Source organism: Stegodyphus dumicola, chromosome 5, assembly GCF_044657685.1.
Source record: "Stegodyphus dumicola isolate Sdum_Otavi_A_Nest chromosome 5, ASM4465768v1".
NCBI lineage: Eukaryota > Metazoa > Arthropoda > Arachnida > Araneae > Eresidae > Stegodyphus > Stegodyphus dumicola.
This window is the reverse complement of record NC_140772.1, coordinates 50,709,467-50,733,905: the sequence shown is the minus strand read 5'-3', so window position 1 is coordinate 50,733,905 and position 24,439 is coordinate 50,709,467. Positions and strand designations below refer to the sequence as shown.

The 24,439-nt window shown below is 34.1% G+C and overlaps 2 protein-coding genes across 2 annotated transcripts in view; one reads left to right on the top strand and one right to left on the bottom strand.

Moving 5' to 3' along the window:
* Positions 1-174: 174 nt before the first annotated feature.
* On the top strand, positions 175-20,320 carry LOC118201526 (leucine-rich repeat-containing protein 47-like). Its single transcript, XM_035373644.2, has 6 exons — positions 175-1,061; positions 12,568-12,741; positions 14,182-14,298; positions 14,655-14,773; positions 17,407-17,509; positions 19,978-20,320. The coding sequence occupies exons 1-6, from the start codon at positions 252-254 to the stop codon at positions 20,245-20,247; spliced, it is 1,593 nt and encodes a 530-aa protein (XP_035229535.1). The 5' UTR covers positions 175-251; the 3' UTR covers positions 20,248-20,320.
* A 44-nt stretch (positions 20,321-20,364) lies between these two features.
* IntS2 (integrator complex subunit 2) overlaps positions 20,365-24,439 on the bottom strand; it is an 85,302-nt gene continuing 81,227 nt past the window's right edge. Inside the window, exon 18 of the mRNA XM_035373643.2 lies at positions 20,365-20,574. Coding sequence (XP_035229534.2) covers positions 20,414-20,574 — 161 coding nt within the window. The 3' untranslated portion in view covers positions 20,365-20,413. The remainder of the gene's footprint in view (positions 20,575-24,439) is intronic.

Sequence of the window (24,439 nt, the reverse complement as noted above, 5' to 3'; positions counted from 1 at the left end):
CAAATGTTTTGAAATAAATGACTTTTAGAGAAATGAACTGAAATATTGGGAACGAAAACTTTTAAAAAATTGAGTTAATGATTAAAATTGTTTTTATTCAATCAAATAATAACTAATAAGATGATAAACTACTATGTGCACGCAACAGCACGCTCTGAAGTTAACTGAAGTTAATCAGCCTTTAGAAGAAAGAAAAAAAAGTGTTTCGCCGTGCATACGACATAGCTGGTGTTTTTGCGAAGCATTTTGTCATGTCTAATTCTTGGGCTGAAGTTACACAAGCACAGAAGGAGAAACGATGCGAATTAGTTTTATCTGGCCCTTTTTATGATAAACTAATTTTAAAAGGTGGCTTGGACCCCGGCATATTTCAGATAAAACATCTGAACTTCTTAGAAATAAGCAAAACAAGTTTAAAGGACTTACCCAGTGATGTGGGCGAATTAGTAAATTTAACAAGAATGGTTGTCTGTAGTAATGCATTGATAGCCTTGCCTCCTGAAATTGGTAAGCTTAAGAAACTAAAGTATTTAGATGTGTCTCATAACAAAATAGCTGAATTGCCGTCGCAGTTATGTGAATTAACAGATCTACAGTCCTTAAATGTGAGCACCAACAAGCTATCAAGCCTTCCAACTCTGAATGAAAAGTCAAATCTGGTAACTTTAAACATTAGTTACAATAATTTTTCTGTATTTCCTGTCAACATATGTGATGCAAAATTAAAACATTTTACCGATTTGTTAGCCAATAATAATGATATTTCTGCAATACCACCAGAAATAGAGCATTTGAGCAGTTTAAAAGTTTTGGATTTAGGAGAAAATGCACTAGTTACTCTACCAGGTGAACTAGGTAGCTGCACCAAGATAAAGGAACTGAATTTGAAAGGAAATCCTTTGAAAGATAACCGTTTAAACAAATTACTTCAACAGTGTCATGTAAAGCAAGTTATGGAATACATAAGACAGCATTACCCAAAAGTAAATGCTGAAAATAATAACAAGCAAGCAAAATCCAAGAAGAAAACAAAGCAAAACAAAAAGGTGGAAATAGAAGAGGTAAATAGCATTATTAATTTTTTATGTATTATGTTAATTTTTGATATTTTATCTGTTCTTTGTAGTTTGAGCTAGCTTTTTATGCATAATTTAGTAGCTTCTCAGTTACTCGCACAGTTTTCAATCTTCCTGAATTCCAGAAATGGACTTTGCACAAAAATGCCTAGCCTCTGAAATTTCTCAGATTAGTTTTCTTTGATTATGCATCTGAATATTTAGTCTAGCGTAAGGTCAGGTTAAGACGTTTAGAAACCCTAAGCACTAAAAAAATTTTCCTGCCTCCACCTATATTTATGGCAGTTTTTTCTTCATTTTTTCTGTCTGCTGGTTTTGGTTTAGGGGCACCAAGCATTCCATGCTAAAACTGGCAATGGGAAATTTTTTAGCACCTCCTTTATTGAGTACTTAAGGACCTTTTTGTAATGTTCCCTTTTCACAAAAAAAGTCGTAAATTGGTCCTAAGTTCAAGTTTATCTAGACATGGTCTCAAGAATCTGATGATAAAGACAGGTTTTATATCTGTGCTTAGTGAATGTGCAAATATCTTCTTGTATCACAAGCACAAAGTAGTAGTGGTGAGGGTTGAAAGTCTGTCCACTGTCCCTTTTTCTTGCAGTCCAGTCACTAGTGTTGGCTTCAGGATTTCAGTCTTTACATTTATATATATGTACACTAGGTATATCGTTTTGTTTTTACATTATTTATCAGGACATAAATTCACAACCAACATCATCAAAAATACTCTATTCTACTAGTATTTTAAAAAGTTGCATGAGTAATTAATATCATTATTGCCATGGTTACATTCTTTGTCTTGTTTTTATTATTACAAATGTCTTGAATATCTTTTAATAACATGACGCCCTCTGGCAGTAGACTGCGGAAATTGCTAACATTCGGGCATCCTGACTAAACAAATGCCCTCAATTGTTGCTTTTTTTTTTGTTTTCTTGTTGTCAATACCATAAGAATCTAAATTTCTGTGTACAGTATAATCATAATTTAAAGTTCTAGAAGAAGTAAAAAGTTCTATAACAAAAGTTCTAAAATAAACCTTAATGAAGTTTATCCAGTGAAGTTCTTTGTAGGTTCGGGACAAAAAAAAGTAAAAGTTTACATTACCTGTTGCTTTACGAGTTAATATCCGAGTTAGCTGGTTACTCTTCATCCAACTCATCTAGATTATTAGCATGCCAAGACTTCAGCTGACTTATGTGGGTTGTTATATACAGTCTACCACGCTCTTTTTTTTTTTTTTCTTCTTTTTATAGTAGTACTTCTTCATCTTATTTGCCATCCGCTCTTTTACTTCTTTATGCATTAATGAGGTACAAATTTTAAGTATTCTTTCTTCATTCTCAGTTTGAGTAATATGACTTCTCCTTGGCATTTGATGTTCTATTTCTCGGTGCTTGGTTTCCGAATAAGATGACATTTGCAGGGACTTATCTTCGCTCATCGTTTAGGCTGAATACACAAATTAGGCTAGACTGGAGATTACGGTCCAATCGCCAAGTGAAGCAAAATCGCTCCAAATCTGGTAACCTCTTGGCTTAAATACGAATCAATGCGTTCTGATCATTTATTGCTCATTTACTGCTTATTACAATTTCTTAAATTTTGTGATAAAACGCTTTACTTCATTTTGCTACTGCCTTAAAAATGGTATATGATATGAAAACTTTTAATATTGTTGATCCTATAAAATATATAGTTATTAACTTTCAAATGCTTTAGGTAAAGTGCGGAATTGCCCAATTATTTGTTTGGCGTTTGCAAGAGTAAGAAGAATTGGATTTCTGTCAATTTTCTTTGACTTTTTTAATGAAAATAGGTCGATGTGTACATGGATAAAAGTCAAGGGAGTGCGCAATGCCATTTTTGTGCAACTCTGATTTTTTTTTAAGTGAAAATCGGTCGATGTGTACATGGATACCGAGTATGTGCAATTCTTAAAAATGTGCCAAGCAGTGGGTGATTCTGCACTTCCCCCCTTTTTGTTTTTCTTGAAATCCTGTTTTAGATATTTTTGCGTGTTTACAGGTTTAGATATTTTTGCATGTTTACATGATCTATTTTTTGCTTGTTTACAGAATTAATTCAAATTCTCAACCATCTAATATGGCGATATGATGAGTTAGCGATTTTCTAAAACATGCGAAAACAACCGATTTGGAGACTTGACAATTTTTTTTAAATGTGCCAAACTGGACCATAATATCCAGTTTTACCTACAAATTCTTCTGGCTTCCTAATTGTTTCACTTGCAAATTCCTCAGATTTCCTTTCTGGTCATTTTCTTCCATCCATACAGCTTAAACCTGCTTTATTAGAAGACCTTTTTTCATATTCTTCTTTCATATCTGAATTATTTTTGCGCATTCCATACAAACGGTAGCCTCTCCTTGTTACAAAATTTCCTTCAGGCCTGTTTATGGCACATCATCTTCAACTTTGTCATATTCAAGACCATAACCAGATTCCCAACCGGTGCTGTCTGCTATACCATTTTGGTTTGGAAATCGCTTTCTCTTTATATTTGGTATTTTTCTATGCAAGTGTTTTGGACAATCAGCTTTGTTTTTAACATTAAAGTGATCATCATATTCCACATCCCAATCTTGCCCACAATGCAACGGTGTAAATCTCTGTACTTGTTACATTTGCTTCGAACGTAATTTTTATTAGTATAATCAACTTCATACTTTGTCGCAGGATAGAATACTTGTTTTTCAGTTTTTACAAAATTTGCACTGTTATTAATTATTTTCGTTGTTTCATCTGATTTTAATTTAATACATGAATTTTCTTCAATGCAATCTAATCCAATAAATGGATAATTTTTTCCATAGCCGGTATGCAAGGCATCACCAGCTCTAGCATATGCAATATGTGGCAAATCTAAGGACGTTCGTCCAACCAATTAAGTCAACTGGCTGAGCCGAATCTGGCACATTTAATACTGGAATATCTTTTGCCACTACGTCATCAATTTTTAAATCCACAAATGCTGCACCAAGACTTTTTATCGGACAGTTTCGATTTCCAAAACCAAATAGTTCCTTTCTGCAAGATGAAATGTTTATTTTTAAGCCTTTCGTAGCTAATTCTTAAGTAGACATGAGGATGCTCCAGTGTGAATCATTGAAGACGCAATATGAAAATTGGGTACTATTCTGTTTCGAGAGCCGTAAAAAAGGTATTGCCAAAGTATTGTTTGATGCCAATGCTGCCAAAAATAATTGCGGCAACCCTAATAATTGCGGCAAGAAAGGAAGTATAATAGTGAATAACTATGTAAGATTGATGTTTTAATTTAGATGAAAGGTTAATTTTGTATAATACTTTTTATTATTATAATTTATATAAAAATTGCTAAACATGACTGAATGGATGCCTGCATCGCTATTTCGCTACTGACATATCGCTAAAGTATAATTTCATCTCGTTGGTTGTTCAAACGTAATTTTCTATAATGAATGATGCCTTTTCTTTGAAAATATTCAGAATCGCTCACTTATTTGTTTGCCACTTTTTACAAGGGTAAAAACAATTAGATTTTTGTCAGTGTTATTTTACTTTTTAAATGAAAATAGGTCGATGTGTACATAGATAAAGTCAAGGTGCGCAGTCCCATTTTTGTGCAATTCTGGGATTTTTTTTAAAGTGAAAATAGGTCGATGTGCACATGGATACCGAGTACACTGGTGTGCAAAAATTAAGGACGAAGTCAAAAAATTAGCATATCAGCTGAATGAAGAGGCAGAGCGGACAGAAAGACCAATCAGGAGATTAAGTAAGGTGATGTACGGTAGCATATGCGCAGATATGCAGGTAGACGTAATGGGGGAGTGTCTGAGTAGTATAAAACATGTTGTCGGTGTAAGATCAGTATTTCTGGCAAAGAGATTACACGCCGTATAGCAGTTAAAATCACACCGAGTTGCTGCCTCAGCGAGAAATGGCGAATAATCAATCTGTTAGACGAAATCTGGATGCTTTTACCCGAGGTCGAATCATTGGGAAGTTGGAGGAAGGCCGCAGTGTGACAAGTATGGCTGCAGAGTTCGGAATTGGTCACAGCATCGTTTCACGACTTTGGAGACAATTTCAAACTACAGGAACAGCTATCCGGGGGTTTAGTAGTGGTCGTCTACGAGGAACCACACCCGCAGATGACCGGTATATTGCCTTACAGGCCAGAAGAAGCAGGCGGCAGACAGCAGGAGAAATTGCTAGACACACGACACAGGTGACTGGACAACCGATATCGCATTTTACTATGGCCAGAAGACGGTGGTGGTCTGTTTGCACGACGCCCTGTACGGTGTGTGCCTCTAACGCCTGCCCATCGGAGAAGGCGTTCTCTGTGGTGCCGGGAACACCGGAATTGGAGAGACAATGAATGGAGACGAGTACTGTTTACAGATGAGAGCATTATTCAGTCTGAGTAGAGATTCTCATCGCACACTCATCTGGAGAGAGAGCGGGGAAGCCGCAATCATCCCTCGAACATCATTGAAAGGGACAGGTATGGAGGTGGCGGTGTTCTCGTTTGGGGAGGCATCATGCTTGGTAGTCGTACAGACCTTCACATCTTCGACGCAGGTTCAGTCAACGGGACCCGTTATTGTAACGAGATTCTTCTTCCATATGTGCGTCTTTTTAGTGGCGCTGTGGGTCCGCAGTTCCTTTTCATGGACGACAATGCACGATGTCATCGCACAGTAGCTGCCGAACAGCTTTTAGAGAGTGAGGATATTGAACGTATGGATTGGCCAGCACCATCTCCGGATCTCAATCCCATCGAGCATGTATGGGATTTTCTAGGCAGACGCTTGGCAGCTCGTACTTTACCACCAGTAACGATTCCGGAGCTTCGATTGGCGCTTCAAGACGAATGGGCAGCAATGCCTTAACAACTCATTGACACCCTCATTCTCAGCATAGGCAGACGCTGTGAAACCTGCCTAGCAGTCAGGGGAGATCATATCCCCTATTAAAGACCGGCTGTTTCTTGCTGGACACCCATCACAGGGATGTTTCGGCCTTCAGTCGCATTGCACTCCATGCTACTTTTTCAATAAAGCTTCTTTTTATCCCTCCGATTTCTCTTTTAGTAAGTGTTGCTTACATTACTCATGTCCTTACGTATTGGGGATCTTAAGGTATTAAATGTGTTGATTTGGAAAGCTTTTGTACAAAGTTATATTGAAAAAACCGTCTCGTCCTTAATTTTTGCACACCAGTGTATGTGCAATTTTTAAAAACGCCTCAAGCAGTGAGTGATTCTGCACTTTACCCAAAATTATATTGCAGACTTTTCATCTTGAACAGTTTTCAAATTGTTAAATCCATAGGATATCAAAAAAGGATTTAAAAATTAAACTAGTATTTCAATGGCATCTTAAGAAATGTAGAACTATATAAACTTGTGCAATCTGAAACCAGCGTGTACGCTAGATTTGGTGCGCTGTTAAATGGGCACGTTTGCTAGATTTGGCGCTTCAGCGCATACACTTTCGCTGCAAGTTTTTTACGGCCCTCAAAACAGAAGAGTACCGAAAATTGTTAATTAAAGCATTCCTCAAGTACATATCATCTGCTACAGAAGAGTCATCAAGACTGTGCACGTTTAACGTAGCTTCTTTTTTATTCTTAGATCAATATTTTCTTGAATGGCCTTTTAATCCATAAATTTTGCAGGGATAGGGACAATTTTTTGAAATATGACCAAAGAGATTACATGAAAAACATTTTGGATCACCCTGATCATTATGAGTAGAAGAATTAAATAGATCTCAGATTAGTCAGAAATTTCTCAGATTAGTTTTCTTTGATTATGCATCTGAAGATTTAGTCTAGAGTAAGGTCAGATTAAGACGTTTAGAAACCCTAAGCAAAACTTTTGCTGCCTCCACCTGTATTTAAGCCAGTTTTTCCTTCATTTTTTCTGTCTGCTGGTTTTGGTTTAAGGGCACCAAGCATTCCATGCTAAACCTAGCAATGGGAAATTTTTTAGCACCTCCTTTTCTGAGTACTTAAGGATCTTTTTGTAATGTTCCCTTTTCACAAAAAAGTCATAAATTGGTCCTAAGTTTATCTAGACGTGGCCTCAAGAATCTGATGATAAAGACAGGTGTTATATCTGTGCTAAGTGAGTGTGCAAATCTCTTCTTGTCTCACAAGCACAAAGTAGTAGTGAGGGTTGAAAGTCTGTCCAGTGTCCCTTTTTCTTGCAGTCCAGTCACTGGTGTTGGCTTCAGGATTTCAATCTTTACATTTATATATATGTGTGCACTATGTATTGTTTTGTTTTTATGTTATTTATCAGGACAGAAACTCACAACCAACATCATTGAAAATACTTTATTCTACTACAGTCAAAAGTCGTTAATTCGGACACCCATAATCCGGACCTCAAAGCTACAAACTTTCTGTGCATGCGTCGTGTTGACGTGGACACATAAGACCTTTACGGCTGCGAATATGCGTGTGCGCATGTGCATTTAATGTATAATGGACGGTATAACCTAAGCTAAAATTATCTAATTCAGTTAACGTTGCAGATTGCGTTGTTCCTTAATCTTCGAATTCGATCCGGCTTATTATTTTTTGCAGACTGTTAGAGCAATTTTATAAAAGTAAGCTTGAACTTTCGATTATGGCAAATAGAATTTCCGATGTATATTTACTAATATGTAAAGGATCTACAACGCGAAAGTATGTTTCGAAGTCCATTAAACAGAAAGTGGAATTGCTTCAAAAAATGGATAAAGGCATATCCTTTGATTATCTGGTCATTCCAAAATATGTTTATCAATTTCATGCTGCTCTGCGGGGGAAGGGAAACGACGCGGCGCTCAATGAATTGGAAGTTGATCTGTCAGCACTATCCTTATCTTCAGGGCAGATGTTTTTATTTTATTTCGCTTATAATTCCTTACTAAATGTAATATTTCATCTCGATGTACTCCGTCTTTGATATGATTTAAATCAAGTACCTCGTCATTATAATTCGCTTCTGATAGTGAAGAAAGTGACACAGAGGTTATTGAAAACGAAAAAATTTCGATTGACAAATTGGTCGGTATTCTCGACACAGCAATTATAGGACTTGAACAGCAAAACTTTGTAACTAAACAAGAAATTATGTCTGTTCCTTCACCCCTTCCCTAGGGGTGAAGGCTGTTCCAACATGCCCAGCTAAAGCATAGCAGGTGAAGCGTCACTCTGGCTACACCTGCACCTCTCCTTCTTCACACATTTCCTTGTTCCAACCATGTTCGCCATAGCCGATGCACCGTGCTCGCATCCATGTGGGTATCAGCTGTGATTTGACGTAAGGACCAACCCACCCTTCTCAGTCCGATCACCATACCCTTCGTAAAATCGTCTGTCTGCTGGAAGTGTCTTCGTTGACAGCGGAATACGTGTAATTCTCTCCTATTACACATATCCTCTGAGACAAAATCCAACTTTCTTCGATAAATCGTCTGTCAGAAATAATGACACGAATATTGCCCATTCTGCACATTCCTTCCCTTATATCTTACTTCACGTGCGTCGGAGAGCTGCACATTTCGCATCATTCGCATAACTCGGTGACGTGCTTCTACCCTAAAATTTGCGTAAATTTCTGACCACTCCTTCTTGATGTTGCATTTGCAATGTCGAGCAGTGTGTTTTAATATCATGACGCCATCTGGCATTAGACTGCGGAAATTGCTAACACTAGTTACAGTGGGATGTTTTAGGCATTGAAGATTAAGAACAAGTTTCTTTTCCAGGTATTTTAAGAATCCTCTTTTTTTACCAGTAGTGAGAATCTGTAGATTTAAATTATACAGCTTACTAACAAAGTTTGCTTTTGTGTGTAACCCAGAGCTTAGGTAGTTAGGAGCAAAATGGAGGGGGGGGGAAGAAATAGTTGAAGATAACTATATTAGTGCATGCCTTCATGGTTCCCTGACAAAAGCGCACTGAATGAAATTGTACACAACAAAAGCCTGCGCAAAAAAAAAAAAAAAAAAAAAAAAAAACCCTCACTGTGATGATTGACCATACATGTACCTACATTGACAAAAGCCCTTGCAGATAAAATCACTTATTAATATAAGCCTACATAATCAAAAGGACACATGGATTTTATCACTGTGAAATGTAATTATCGTAAATGGATTGGATTATTCAGGTCTGAATTTTAATGCCTCAAAAATATGTCTGTATGTTTTTTCTATTTTATTTGTTTATTTCATTAGGTAGCAACAAAATTTTCTGATTAAATTATTACCTAATATATTTTGATAAATCTGAAACTGTATTTTATTATTTAATTTTGGAATGTGTATGTGGAAATTAAAAATATCATTGAGAAGTTTCTCACATGCTGTTTTTAACGTTATATGGCTGATACTAAATATAATTATGTTTCATTTTTAAAAACTGAATTTTCCCTTTAACCCAGTAGAGGGTGCATCAAGTAAAGTTACTAGAGTGGGTGCATGGGGTATCATATATCCCACTATTTAAAATACGGTAAAAACAGTTTTATTTAGTTTTAAAGCTGTTTTTCTTTTATGAACTGAGTTTTAAAGCTGTTTTATGACTATAACAACAAAATAAACATCATACTTCTAAATTTTATTGCATCTCTAATACACAATGCTGCTTATTTTATTTGTTTTTATTTGTTTACACTTTGAACAAAATACTTGCGTTATTAGCATAGAAAGTTTTCACATTTTAAATATCACATTCGCATTCTTCTGTCCTTCGCTCAAGGGCAGTCATCACATCTTTTATACTTAGTTGCTTCGAATTTCATACATTTGTTTAAATTATTTCTCGAAACCTCTGCTTTCCTTTTGTATGCAGTGGGCAAGTTTCTCGGTAAAGTATTAATCTCTGATTGTTATTCAATGCATTTTTTTCATTAATTGTAATGCTAAGTCTCTCAAAAACAGACATCTGCTTCTGGATTGGCAGTTGAAAGTAATATAATTTGAGTATTTATTGAAGCAACATTCAGTACAGAAAAGAAAATTACCATTTGCCACCTCTTTGTTATTCTGGCAATTGAATGACTTGCTGCCATTTTATCTGCAGTATCCACTGCTTATTTGGTCATATTATAAAAACAAAATGCAATCTCCATCACTTTCAAATATTTCTCATAAATCTTGCAGCCATTTCATTTCCAATTCTTTGCCATAATACACTTAGAAATCTTTAAAAATTTAATTTCAAATACTTAAAATTGTTTGCGAGTAGAAATATTTACTGTTACACTCTAGAAATAAGTTTCTCAAATATTCAGTCAAAAAAACATGCGGACAGGGGCGTGAGGGGTGTAATATCCCAGTTGCAATAAAATACAAATAAATCTTTTTCTGAAACACACATGCAACGGAAAAACTGTTCTGGAAGTCAACCATAACTAGAAACTCAGCTACTGAATGTAACACAGAATTTCAGTTTCACAAGTTAGGAATATTTCACTTTATTGTAGAGTTGGGGTACAAAGCACCACACACGCTTTCCTGTGGGTTAAAGGGGCCCACTAGCGGCCGAGCGGTAAAGACGCTGAACACTGGTAGTTCGGTCCAAGGTTCGAATCCCGCGAACGAGCTGGCTGCATGGGCGTTTTCCCCATGTGTAACGTGTATACGAGCCAGTTTCCCTTAGAAAGTCCTCCACGAAAGGCATCCCTCCCCTTAGGCAGATAGCCCTAGTGTGCTTTGCCATAATTAAATACACCAAATATCTCCTGTGGGTTAAAATGGTTAAATAGTTTCAAATTATCTTCAGAAATATTTCATTTTCCGGTTATTGAAATTTTTTTAAATATTCATTATTTCTATCTAAATTTTTAGATAAAATAAATTCAAGAAATGGGCTACAGAAAATGCAAGAAAGGTTTTTTTTAACTTCATTTATAAGCAGTATCTCAGATATTGTTATTTTCTAGTAAATAACAAAAAATGGTTTAAAATTCTCTTTATTTCTCATAAAGCTGTAATGGCTCTCCCCCTCCTTTATGATGCTGTTCTTTGGCACCCTAGGTTCGAAAGAGCATAAAGTAATTAAGCAAGGCTGTCCTCTCTTTAACTGTTTTATCACTGAGCTGGGGGGAATAGGAATGGTTCTCTGCCTGAATAGCCAGCAGTCAATTAGAAAATTCATGACTTTATCTGATATTATTAATAAGTCGAAGAAATGCAATTCATGGTAAGCAAACTCCTTATCATTACAGACCAAAGGAGTGACGCATGTCATTGATAAATTTTTATTCATCAGACTGTGAAAATAAGAATAGTATTGGAATCATTTTGTAGTCAAAATTATATACTTTAAAGTTTTGTATAATTTTCATTAATCCAATAATAGATTGATTATAAATTATTTTTGTTCTCGGACATTAAATTATTTCCAAAGTAAATTCTCCATGTTGTTTTCTTATCTTAGTCCATCTCTACATATGAATTAATCATTCATTTTTATATTTGTGTATTTTAATAAGATATACAGTAAGACCCTGCTTAACGCTGTTTCGGTTTAACACTCTTTTATTTGAATTGTGGGATTCCCCGAAATTGCATGCAGCGTTAGGCCAAAGAATGTCTATGTAAAGAAGGAAAGGTTTCATAGACATAATGTAAACCAGTTTGCTATTACGTCACTACAAAGCGGAGGGAAAATTCGCCAAGGGATTTGCCGACGGAACCTGACAGCAAGAATTGTTATGGATGCCTTATCCACTTACCAACAACAGCTTACAGAGCGCAAAAGAAAAGCGCTAATTACATTAGATACCTTCTTGATAAAAAGGCAGAAAATTGGAAATACAGAAGAGACTGAATGATGTGAAAAGTAAAAATACTGACTTAGAATTTTATTTATTTTTATATGTATATTCCTTTATTATGTTTCTATATTTGTAAGAAATAAATTTTTCTTTTATTGTTATAAAAATATAATTAATAAATTTAATGGTAAAATACCTGACCAATTTTCTACCCATCTTCCCCCTAACCCCATTTTTTACATGATGAGATAACCTCGTTTAACTTTGTTTCATATTACACTCTACTTTGACAGAATAGATATACTGCGTTAAGCGGGGTCTTACGGTATGTATTTTGAGGAAAGTAAACCATAATATTTATAATCTTGTTTATTATGCATGATTACTGTAAATTAGAACTAAAAATGAATGAAAAGCATTTAAAAGCAAGTTTTAATTAGTGCTTATTATAAATTTGTTTAATTAAAATTTTCATTTCTTTTATTATGTGGGACAAAGGTAATGGGTTTGATCTTTTGAAGAGTTCAGTTTTACTTGCGAGATCTCATAACAGTAAATTAAAAATTTCAGTTTCTTGAAGTTCAGTGTAGTAGGACTGCTTTTGTTCTGTAAATCTATTATAAATTTCTTAATTATGAATTAAATTTTATACGTAATAGAATTATAGTTATGATAAATATATTTGGTTAATTTCTTTAGGAAGGATATGCTGACGTGCTTGATGAATTAAAAGTGCTTCATGTAAGTGATGAAACCTTGAAAGTTATAACAACACCGAAAGTTGTTGACGTACGACCTTATATAGTTTGCTGTAAAGTTCTGAATGTCAATTTAAGTGATGGCAGCCTCCTGAAAAAATTTATTACATTACAAGTAACTATACCTTTTTTTTTAAAATGTATACTCATGTCCATAAATTAAGGATAATGCAAAATCAGGCAAAGAAAGAGTTAGAAGCAAAACAAATTTGACTTATTTGTAAAGCTTATTTATTAAACAAAAGGTAAAGAGCAAAAAAAGATGCTATATGTTTGATATTATTAAAAAAATTAGCGATTTTTTTTTTTTTCTCCCTGGAGCAAATTACAAAAAAAAAAAAAAAAAAAAAAACTTATTTACAAAAAACCAATATTACATGGTTGGTATGATTGTTAATACATTGTATATCTCCCAGACGACACAATACAGTCCGTACAACGCCTAGGCATGCTGAGTATCAAATTATCCATCTGATCTTGGGGTATAATACACCATTCAAAAAGCAATGCACTCCGAAGTTCCGTCATCCATAAACACAAATTGTGCGCCCCGAAACAAACGTACGTGTTGTTCCAGAATGACGTCCCGATAGATTTGACTTGTCATGGTTCCAATTTGAAATTGCAGGTCAGTTCTGGAACCCAAAATAATTCCACCCTAAACGAGCACTCCTGCACCACCGTAACAGTGTCGTTTCATGTTTTCTTGGTGGTAACGGGTACCTGTAGCTCTCCATATGAAAGTCCGGCAAGATTCAGACTGCAAGCTAAACCTGGACTCGTTGGAAAACATCACACAAGCCCACTGTTGCGGTGTCCACAATGCATGCTCTCTACTCCAGGCTAACCGCAGGCGACAGTGAGTTGCAGTAAGTGGAACGCATCTGACAGGTCGACGAGCATATAGACCAATTTGTACTAAGCGTCTGTACACGGTCTGCCTCGAAATTGTCGTACCAGTGGCTGAAGAGAGCTGACCAGACAGGTCTGAGGCTGTGCTCCGCCTGTTTCTTTTGGCAGTAACTGCCAAATACCGGTCTTGATTCGGCGTTGTAACTCTGTGGCGACCTGTGCTGTAACGTCTACTCACATTACCATCATCTTGGAATCGTTGCCAAAGCCTGGAGATGACACTCTGGGCAATTCCAAGTTCGTCTGATACTTCCAGTTGGGTATGCCCACATTCCAGACGGCCGATAATTCTACCACGTAAAAAATCATCCAAATGCGTCCTATGTGTCATAACTATTCGGTTATTGCACTGAAATGCTTTTAAAGTGCCTGCGAACAATTTTACTTCCTTGCCTGTATTCCTTATATGTCGCTCTCTTACATTCTCGTCATTGTGACGTACCATCGGTGTCATCTGTTACTTCCTGAAATTTGCATATGATTCTTGAAGATGTGTGTAGTGATTTTACAGGTGATATATTTGTTTTAGAGTTCGACTTCCGCGTGACTCCGAATTATCCTTAATTTATGGACATGAGTGTATTTGTGTATTAAAAAAAGTAATTACTTTCTATTCTTCATTTATTAATGTTGTTTTTTTTAGACGAAACTTCATGACAGTATTTGTGAAAAAAGAACAGCAGGCACAATTGCTACGCATGATATTGGAAAAATACAAGGCGATTTAATTTATGATGCCAAGCCACCTCAAGAAATAAAGGTAATCTTTTTGTATTTATTGCAAGTAGTAGTATATGGTGTTACAATTTACAAAATTTTGAGCATAGTAGGGATCTCTTGCTATCCCTCTTTGATTGGATGTAAAAGATTTCTATATATCTTTTACATCCGATCAAAGAGTTGAACATCTTTTGGATTTCCCAATTTAGAATTTCTTATATTATTCTGATCGATATTCTTTTTAACAAATTAGATATAATATCATATATGGCCAACTAATTATATTTTATTAATCCCTTATTTGCACATGTAGTATAACTTACTGCACTGCAGTATATAAATATTATTAGTGAGTAAAAAAATATTTGGTAAATTTATGCTGTCATTTATGTTTAGATAACTCCTTTGAACCGAAAGAAGGAGCTAACTGCAGCTGAACTATACACACAGTTAAATGATGAAGCTGATGCCATACGTAAAGAAAAAAAGAAAAACACTTATTCTGGAATACATAAGTACGTTTTCGTAATTATTTTTGAATATAGAGTTAATGAATGTATACTAAAATATTTTTATAATTATTATAAAATTCTGATTATAGAATTATTTTTTATGAAATATATATAAATATAATGAACCCCTTGCAAGACTCTTATGGCTACAGATGATCATCTGTAGAGGAGGTTAACTTAAAGAAGATCACTATCAGTGATGATGCTTTTTTTATAACAATTTGTAAGTTAGATTAACTCTGTATTTGAGGTTTTGATTTTATTAAAGAAAAATAGTGGAGTTAAAAATCTTAGATACTGTGCCTCTTTAAACACAAAGCATTTCAGCTAGCTCGATTATGGGACCTCCCACTATATGAGTCCTAGCAATTTGTCAATGTTCGAATTCATTTAGCTCAAACATGATGCACTCACAACTGCACAGAACACTGTCTCGATAACAAATGACACTTGCAACGTATTGAGTATGTTTTACAAGAGGCGCTAGTGAGCGAACAACACATCAGTGCTGCCAACAGCTTTTGCAAGAATAAACATTTCAGTTCAAGCATGCATTTTATGAGGTGTTTCCATATTTTTGTCCAACTCCTATACATGAGAACTGATTTTCCTCATAAAATATTTTTCATAAAAGCTTTCAGTTTATTAATTTTACTTATGATTAATTTTACTATTAAATTTTTACTTAATGATGCAATTTAGACTTTGAAGTAACTTATTCTACTTCTCTCCTCAAGTACAGTATGTCTCTAAAGTTTTAAGACTGAAATCATAAAAGTATGAGGAAAATAACTTTTCACCATTAAGCCTTGTAATGTCTCTCAGCACATTCATATATTGAGTCATCTAGAAAGTTATGTAGTTTTTTTTTTTCAAATCGAAGCATTTTTTGAGTATTTTGTTACTGCTAATAAGAAGTGACTTTAATCTCAGACGATGTTTAAATGTCTCCTCCCCTGCTTGTGTCGTGTTTCTAGCATATGTTGTGACATAATTAATCCTTCATTGTCATGCTAAGAATTGCTAGCTCAAAAGTTAATTTTCATTATATTATGTGCCTGCATTTTAATAAAGGAAAAAAATGCTAGTCAGCTTATAAAACTTGTGCTATGTGTGGATAAATTGCTGTTTATGATCATACAGTTCAAAGATAAATGAGAAGTTCAAGCACAAAAATGTCAGCCTTGAAGATTATACTCTCATTGGATGACCATTCTTTGTAAACAAGGACCTGTTAAAAGAAACTGTTGCTGAAAATCCACAATGTACATTTCAGGATCTATCAGGCAGACTAAATATTCTAAAGTACAGTATTAGATCATTTGAAGAAGATTAGTTATGTAAGCTGTTACTATGTATGGAATACCCCATACTTTAACAATGCAAAATATGTTTGCTCAAGTTTTGCCATATTCTATGCTGAAAAAATGACAAAGAAGTTCCTTTTGAAGTAGCTCATTGCTGGAAAAGAGAAGTGAATCTTATACAATATTAAAAGAAAGAAGATGGTGGAATAAGCCAAAAGGACCTGTATTAGTAACGTCGAGGGCGCTCCATCCCCCCAAAATTAATGCTTTGTTGTATGGTGGAATTGTGTACTAAGAAGTTGCTGTCACCAAATCAGACAGTTAAGAAAAAACTGTACCCAAATGGCATAAAATGAAGCGAAGTACTCAGAACTGATCAATAGTTGAGGCATTGCTTTCTATCTTAATAGTGCTCAACCTTACATTTGGATGAATGTTAGATAAAGATTTATAAGTATGATTGGGATTTTATATCATCCCTGTATTCCCTAGACTTTGCCCTCCCACGGATTTTCATAACTTCATATTTCTTCGAATGTCCTGGAGTTTACTTCTTCGGAGACATATCAAACAGCACTTTACTTCAGTATGAATTAACCTCATGATCTAATAACTAAAAGGAAATTTTCCAGCTGAGGAAGAGATGACAAAAGGTTATAGAATAAAATAGTGCTTATATGATTGATTGAAATTTTCTGATGTTTTTGTGCTGCTTTATTTGTATTTATCATTAAAAAACACAGAACTTTCTGGATGATGCAGTATAACTTATGAGTTGTTTCATGGTATCCTGCTTGGTCCTGTCGTTAAAACTTTAATTAAAAAAAATTTTTAACATTGTTGCTGTTTGGGACGAAATTTCACTTTTATGGAACAGAAAGCAGTCTGCAGGGATTTGATAATACTTGTTTACAGTAAGCTGCTATCAGCTGCATTATGTAAAGAAAGTTTTCTTGCGTATCTCTTTTTAATTGATAAATTCACAATGGTAGGTATACACAGTATAAAACTAAACAACTATACTAATAATACATTCAGATTTCTTTCTTCTGAAAATAGATATTTAATGGAAGCAAGTGGATATGTTTGTAACCATTGGTGAAAAACTATTTGCAGTTTTATTGCCAAGTAGTTGAAAATTTTATTCTTGAATCTTTGTTGACACTGTGTTATGTTCAGAATAATAGGTTTTTTACTCAGTGTACACATTAAATGAAATTGGATGTATGTGTGAATATTAAGTATATTTTAGTAAAATTCAAAAGTTTCAAAAGTAATATTAAGTACATAACTTTGAAATTTTTCCTTAATATATTTTTGGTTTTCCAGATATTTGTACCTACTGAAGGATAAGCAGTTGTATCCCTGTTTAACAGATTCATCGGGCACAGTGATATCATTCCCTCCTATTACAAACAGTGATGCAACTAAGGTAAATCTTTCTCTTCTTAATTCATTCATTATATGGATGTATATTGTTTTCATTTAATGTATAGAATCTTGTGGTGGCAAAATAAAATCCATAGACAAGATCATATTTTGGAGCTGACAGACAAGAAAAATGGAATCTAGAAGCAATCTTTGACAAGTGCTGCCAATGCGTGAAATATGGCTTTATCTTCCATACGCCCTTATAGTTAGTTCTTAGTGCTGCTGTTTGACAAAACATAAGATCTTTCAAATTATCTGTTATTAACAAATCCATTGTTTTAAAAATAAATGCACTTTTAATAGTTTAAGTCTTGTATACATTGAGTTTATAAAAAGTACATTCAGAAAGTAAATACAGTTTCAAAATTCTGTTACAGCAGGCTGCAATGATAGATACACATTTCAAATTCAGTGACATGTTAGCAGAGCAGAGGTGTCAGTTGGAAAAAGTTGGTGGTGTGCGATGATAAACATGCCAGAAAATCAATTCAGTTGCAATAAGTGAAATGTGGTCTGTCCTAATTTTAATTTGCTAAACATATCAACAGCTGAGTTAGCAGTTAGATTTGTGAGATGTACGGTGAACAGATTATGAAGGCTTCAGCGATATGGAGATCAGAGTGATAGTTTAATTAAGGCCGGGCAATATACATGACATGAAACACAGTAGGCGACATCTGTATTAATTGATGATCCAAGGTCTGGTCCTTGGAAGTAAAGATTAAAGCAAACTGTCAATTTAACTTATTGGAACTTGCAGTTCAGTTTCCAGATAATTCCCATTTGCTACTGCTTTTTGTCGTAACAGGCTGCAGTTCTGCAAACTGTGCACCTGCTGGGTATCGTACATATTTGCTACAAATGACAATTCAAATATCAAAACATTGCTTTGGAGTTATTTACAAAATGACAGTTCATGGAGTGAAGATGCAAGTCATTATGGACATAAAAGAGAACTTGGAAACTCCTACGCATTATGTTATGAGACAGATATTTTGTTATATAATAGTATTATTGTCCACACCTTTTTCAAAATGCTGCGAATATTGGGTTACACAGGCCAATATAAGAGATATAGGATATTGTGCCATGATGCTGTTTTCATCTGATTATGGTTATCTGCATACTACACGCACAGTAAAGAATTTTCCTTGTGGAAAATGTTTCCCTTCATATAGCTTGGACCGTTGATTTTTCATCTATTTTTATGGATAAGGATTATGATAAAATTGATCACTTTGTCCCAACTTGGTTGTTATCACAAGATTACGATTGGTACTCAAATAATGATGAAAATTTTGTCAAATTTCAATGCAGGGTCTGTGCATCATGTAGTAATAATTTTTTTTTAAAAGAATGTTTGGTTCTTCACCATTTAAGAAACTCTGATTTTGCATTTCATCAATGTAAAACACTGTTACTACATTTTTATTTACCGATCAGTTCCATATCTCTGTCATTAAGTAATGAAGAATCTATATGTATGTTCTTCACGTGGAAAAACAGCAGCTAGAGTAACCAAATCTTGATTAGTCATTCATCTGAGCACGTGCACCTCAAAACTCAATTTTGGTTTTTATATCATATTATGTGTAAATTTAAAGATATTTTGATTGACAAACTCAGAGATTAATAAAAAACAAGTTTCACTCAGGAAAACACAAAGTATTTGTTTCAAATTTAATCAAAGAACTCGAGCCTTTAAGAAATATATTGTCATTTGACAAAGTATACAATATATATTCATCCCTCCCTGAAATTTTAATCGGAAAACTGCAGTTTAATAGAAATGTGTTGCCACTGCTAAAAATAAGATATCTTTGTCATCCATGTACGAATGTATTGGTATTCGGCAAAGTGCAAGATGTTTTACTTTTCATTTAAATTTTAATGTTGCTTAATGATTTACTACAAACTAAGCAATTTAAAAGCAGTAAATGCAGTACTTCTCACCTATTATTAATTGCTAGCTGAACTTATTTATAGTAGGTCTCCTTAAAATGCATTTTCTTTTCATAGTTATTCTAAATAGATTTCACAATCTTTTTTTTGGGGGGGGGATTCCATTCAGAGATGTTTGTGTTGTAAAATTCGTATCAAGTATGTAATCTTGAGTTATAAGAATTGATTATTAAATTAATTTATATTTAAAGCTGCAGTTGGTTTAATGACAATGTTAAATATTCCAACTGCATTCTACGACCGATATATATATACGTATATATATTTTTTTTTCTGAAAAATGTGCTTCCTTCTTAGTATTGCTTGAAGCATTTTGGATATTTATATATAACTATGCAAACCAGTTTTTATATTTTAATTAATGAGTCCGTGTAAGCAGTAATAATTTCATCAATATTCTGATAAGAGATGTAATTTTAACTGTACATTTTAGAAAAATCGCTATATTCTGTATTAAACGATATTTCTTTATAGCTTTCTGTACATAAACAAAATCTTTATTTGTAGATATCAAGTGATACAAAGTCTATGCTTCTAGAAGTAACAGGCAACAATTTAAATACCTGCAAAAAAGTTATGGACCGCTTGTTAGAAGAAATATTAAAACTTGGCATTGGTAATTCGCTGAAAGATGTTGAAGGAGATATGGATGAAAGACAGCAGAATATTCTATCAGTTCAGCAGATTAAAATTGTGGATGAAGAAGGGCAGTTGAAAGTTGTATATCCATCAAGGACTGATATTCAAATAGAGAATATTTCAGTCACACGTACTTGAATGCCATTAAAGTATTGTATGCAGATAAAACTGTTAATGCTATATGATTAAATAAATAAAATATGCATTTTTAGTTACTGTATTAATTTGTTACATTCACAATATTGAAATTCAAAATTTGATAAAAATATTTTATTTACAGATTATTTACAAACAAATTTTACGTTCAATACAATGTTCTGTCTAAGGTCAGAGTATAACAAAGGTCAACAAATGCTTTCTGGATTGCATAACACAAGTCATTATCTGAATCAAGTTTATTAACAATATTTTCTAGTTTTCCATAGTCCACTGATTGTTTGACTTCTTCTGTAGGTAGTAACAAATCTAAAACATTAGAAATTTTATTAATTATATGTAATCAATTTTATATAATTTTAGTTTAAAAAATAAAATTAAAAAAAGATTTATGCAATATTGTTTCATTGATGTCCAAGTTAATTTTTATCCCATGTTAATGAAATATTTTATTTATACATTGCATAATGTTGATCCCTTTTTCCCTAAAGCATTTTTTTCAGAATTTCTTTAGCATTTGGAAGCTATACACTAGAGACAAGGGGAAGGCAAAGTCATGTGGGACACTGGATAGGGCTTTAAACCTTTGCATTCAGAGTACTCCTCACAGGCACTGTCAAAGTTTGCTGTTGTACTGGAAGTGTGCCTAAGAGGCAATATTCTGCACTGAAGATGAATGATTGTAATTTTAGCAGGGTTGCTACTCAAAGGGGAGAATGAAATTCCCAGACTTTTCCAGGTGTGTTTTAAGAAAATTCCAGTCTATCCGCGTAATGCACATTAGCTGTTCTAAGAGGTAAATTACTTATGTTACCACTTAAAAACACAAAAATTCACCAATTACACATGATTTTATATATATATAATCCACCCTATTATAACTATAATAGGAATTATTTTTCCCCACAGAAGATGCCCAATCTGGATTTTAAAAAATATTTTTTTTTCTGACATTTTGCAACTAAAAGAAGAAAGAAATCTATTTAAAAGTATTATTTATAATAATAAATAAACTTGGAGGGAAGAAGCAACATTAAATGATATCGGTAACATAAAAAAAAAACTTTAAAATTGAATTAGAATAATCAACGATATTTTAGCGAATATAGTTATATTAAATGGTTAGGCTGGATGACTAATTAAAATTTTTTATTTTACTGCAAAATGACAAAGCATTTATTAAAAAGAAAAAAAAGGGGTTTAAAAGATTTTGCAGTAAAATCCTAGTAGTATACGGTTCGACGCCCTTGGAACGATTTTGAAAATTGTCATCAACATCAGAATTACCCATATACTTTACTGCTCATCATAATGTCGCCAAATCCTGTGTGTACTGCCGATGGAGGTTAGAATAGAATACATGGACTTCCATGGTACCATATACTAGGATTAAACTGATTTTGTTTTAAACGAAAATACATATTTTCTTTAGTTAAACATAAGCAACAAATATGTGCATTAAATTTCGCATGCGAGTCTCTCGATGTTACTGGAAACCCAAGTTGCTTTGCCTTTCTAAAAGACAATCTTAATTGGAGCTGCGAAAATTGGCTCTATGCCAACTGCCCGAGTGACGTTCACGCGATACATGATTCACCAAGAAAGTAATCGCTTCCAACGTCGGCGCAAGACTTGCTTTTTGGGGAGGGGTTGCCGTATGAAATTCCCTGAATTTTTTGGTCAATTTTTGAATTTCCTGACCTTTTTCCGGTTTTCCAGGTAGCGTGGCAACCCTGTTTTAATTACACATGATTCAATGTTTCATTTATTTCAGTATTTAGTCATTTATTTGGTCAATAAAATATTCACCATGGTGAAAAATGCCATGGAAGAAGCATTGTTTCAAGAAAACAGTGATGATGAATTTAGTGTGGATGAATATGAAAGTGATTCTAATGACAGCGACATTATTCCAACAGTGAAGGGAAAAATTATTGCAATATAATAGTTCTAGTGAAAGTGATGAAAATGTCAGAAAATTTAGTGTTATAATTTTAATTAAAATTTTCATTTGTTTGCATTATAATAAAATAACATTAAAAATATCAGAATAATATATATTTTAAATGTTAAATAAGGTTTAAATTTTATATGCAAATTTAACCTTCAAATAAATCCCACATTATCTAGCCAGATACCGCAAAAAAAAGTCAGAGCTGTGGAAAGCTTTAGGCGAGAAGTCTGAGTGTAAAAGGTTAAATCTAGAGCTCTGGAAAAGAAGACTGCTAGGAAAAACAAAATAAAGACTTAAGAAATCATTGATTAGAAATCATTGATTAGATATCATTGATAGATGGAAGACCTTATTTTTGTGTTGTTGTAAACATGGCACAGAAATGAAGGATTGTTGCTTGCTTTTGAGCATTTAGGGCTTTGCTTAAGGTTCAAAAGCAAAGTGTACCTTGCAGCACAAAGAGCAAATAAACCATCAACTGATACATCAAGAATTACTTTAGAAACAATTTAAATCTATGCAGACTTGCCAACTCTCCCAATTTAGGCGGGAGACTCCCGATTTTAGACCGCTCTCCCGCCAACCCGATTTACAATATATTTCTCCCGACTTTTTCTTATTCTTAAAATTTCTCACGATTTTTATGGAACTTGGCTTAATACTTTGTTATATGAACAAAAAAAGTTATTTTGGACGTCCGAAGCAAATGAATTTTCTCTAGATTATATCTAAAACAAAACCTTGCGAATTAGATAACTTCTGCTTTGGGAGTGAGAGCATATACGTATCCAGAAACGTCCTTCTCCAGTTCTCCAATGGGCATCGTGCTCAACTGCACGTCATCTGGCATATATTAGCCAATGAGGACAAAACAAGCTGTTATTTGGATGTTCTTTAGTTATTTCGGTCATTTTGTCCTGAGTTGTGTGCCTTTGGGAAATTGTTTTAGAAATTATCATCTTTTGTTATGTCTGTGAGAAAGGTGAAATACTTGTTTACGTTTCAAAAATCGTACACAGTTGACTTTCCTTCCATTATTTCCTCAAGGAAATGTAATAAATTTGCAATGTGTACCGCCTTTCATTGCGATTTTTCGATTTCGCATGGTGGAAGGGCGGATGGTCTCAAACATGTGCGTACACAAAAACACAAGGGCAACATGAGCTGTTTTGGAAAAAAAGAAAAAAGAAAAATTAAATTTTTCTTCAGAAACAAAAAACCAAGAAGTTATTAATGCAGAATGTCTGTTCTCTGCCTTTTTACTGGAGCACAACCTGCCACTGAATGCATCGGATCATGCTGCAGCTTTATTTAGAAAAATGTTTCCTGATAGTGAAATCGCTAAGAAATACTTAAGTGCAAGAACCAAAAGAGGTGCAATTGTTAAAGAAATGGATTTGAAAAATAAATCTTCAGTTATTGATCGCATTAAAACAGCTCCATTCTGCCTCTCTACGGATGGAAGCAATAATACCGATTCAAAACTGTATCCAATTGTTGTTTCTTTTTTTAATCCAGAGTCTTCAGAAATTGAGTGCAGTTTACTTTCTGTCCCCACTTTGGAAGGACATTTGACAGGCTTTAATATAGCACAGCTAATTATTAAAACTTTAAAAGAAAATGCAGTCCCTCTGGATAATTGCTTAGCACTAGGTGCCGATAATGCACCAGTATTGGTAGGCTTGAAGACTGGTGTTGCAGGCATCTTCAGAAAGAAAAATTCAGATTTGCAGATTATGAGGTGCACCTGTCACCTCTTAAATTTAGCAGCTGAAAAAGTAGTAGCTTCTTTACTAATAAATGTGGATGAACACATTGTTGATATTTATTATAATCTTGAAAGGAGTTCTAAAAAGGAGGACAAATTGAAACAGGTCCAACAGCTGCATAATAGCAGTTTACAATTAGAAAACTTGGATGAGTTACAAAATCAGCTAGGATTGACACCCAGTGGAGTTTAATTGGAAAACTGAAAGATGCTGATGGAATTTTAAAATATAGAGAACTGTCTAGAATTATATTGGCCATCTTGACAGTTCCCCATAGTAATGCAGAGTGTGAGAGGATTTTCAGTGTTGTTGCGAAAACGAGGACTAAATTTAGATCTAATATTAGTGATGACACATTAGAAAACTTTTATTAGTGAAAGCAGGCCTATGTGACAATTGCTATGAACAAAATTATGAAGTTTCTTTCTTAAAGCAAAATCCGCCACTGTTT

Bases quoted from the DNA above. Each gene is read 5' to 3' on its own strand.
- LOC118201526 (XM_035373644.2), top strand. From the start codon at position 252: ATGTCTAATTCTTGGGCTGAAGTTACACAAGCACAGAAGGAGAAACGA. The intron at 1,062-12,567 runs GTAAATAGCATT...TAATTTCTTTAG, and splicing joins AAAAGGTGGAAATAGAAGAG to GAAGGATATGCTGACGTGCT. The intron at 14,774-17,406 runs GTACGTTTTCGT...TTGGTTTTCCAG, and splicing joins ACTTATTCTGGAATACATAA to ATATTTGTACCTACTGAAGG.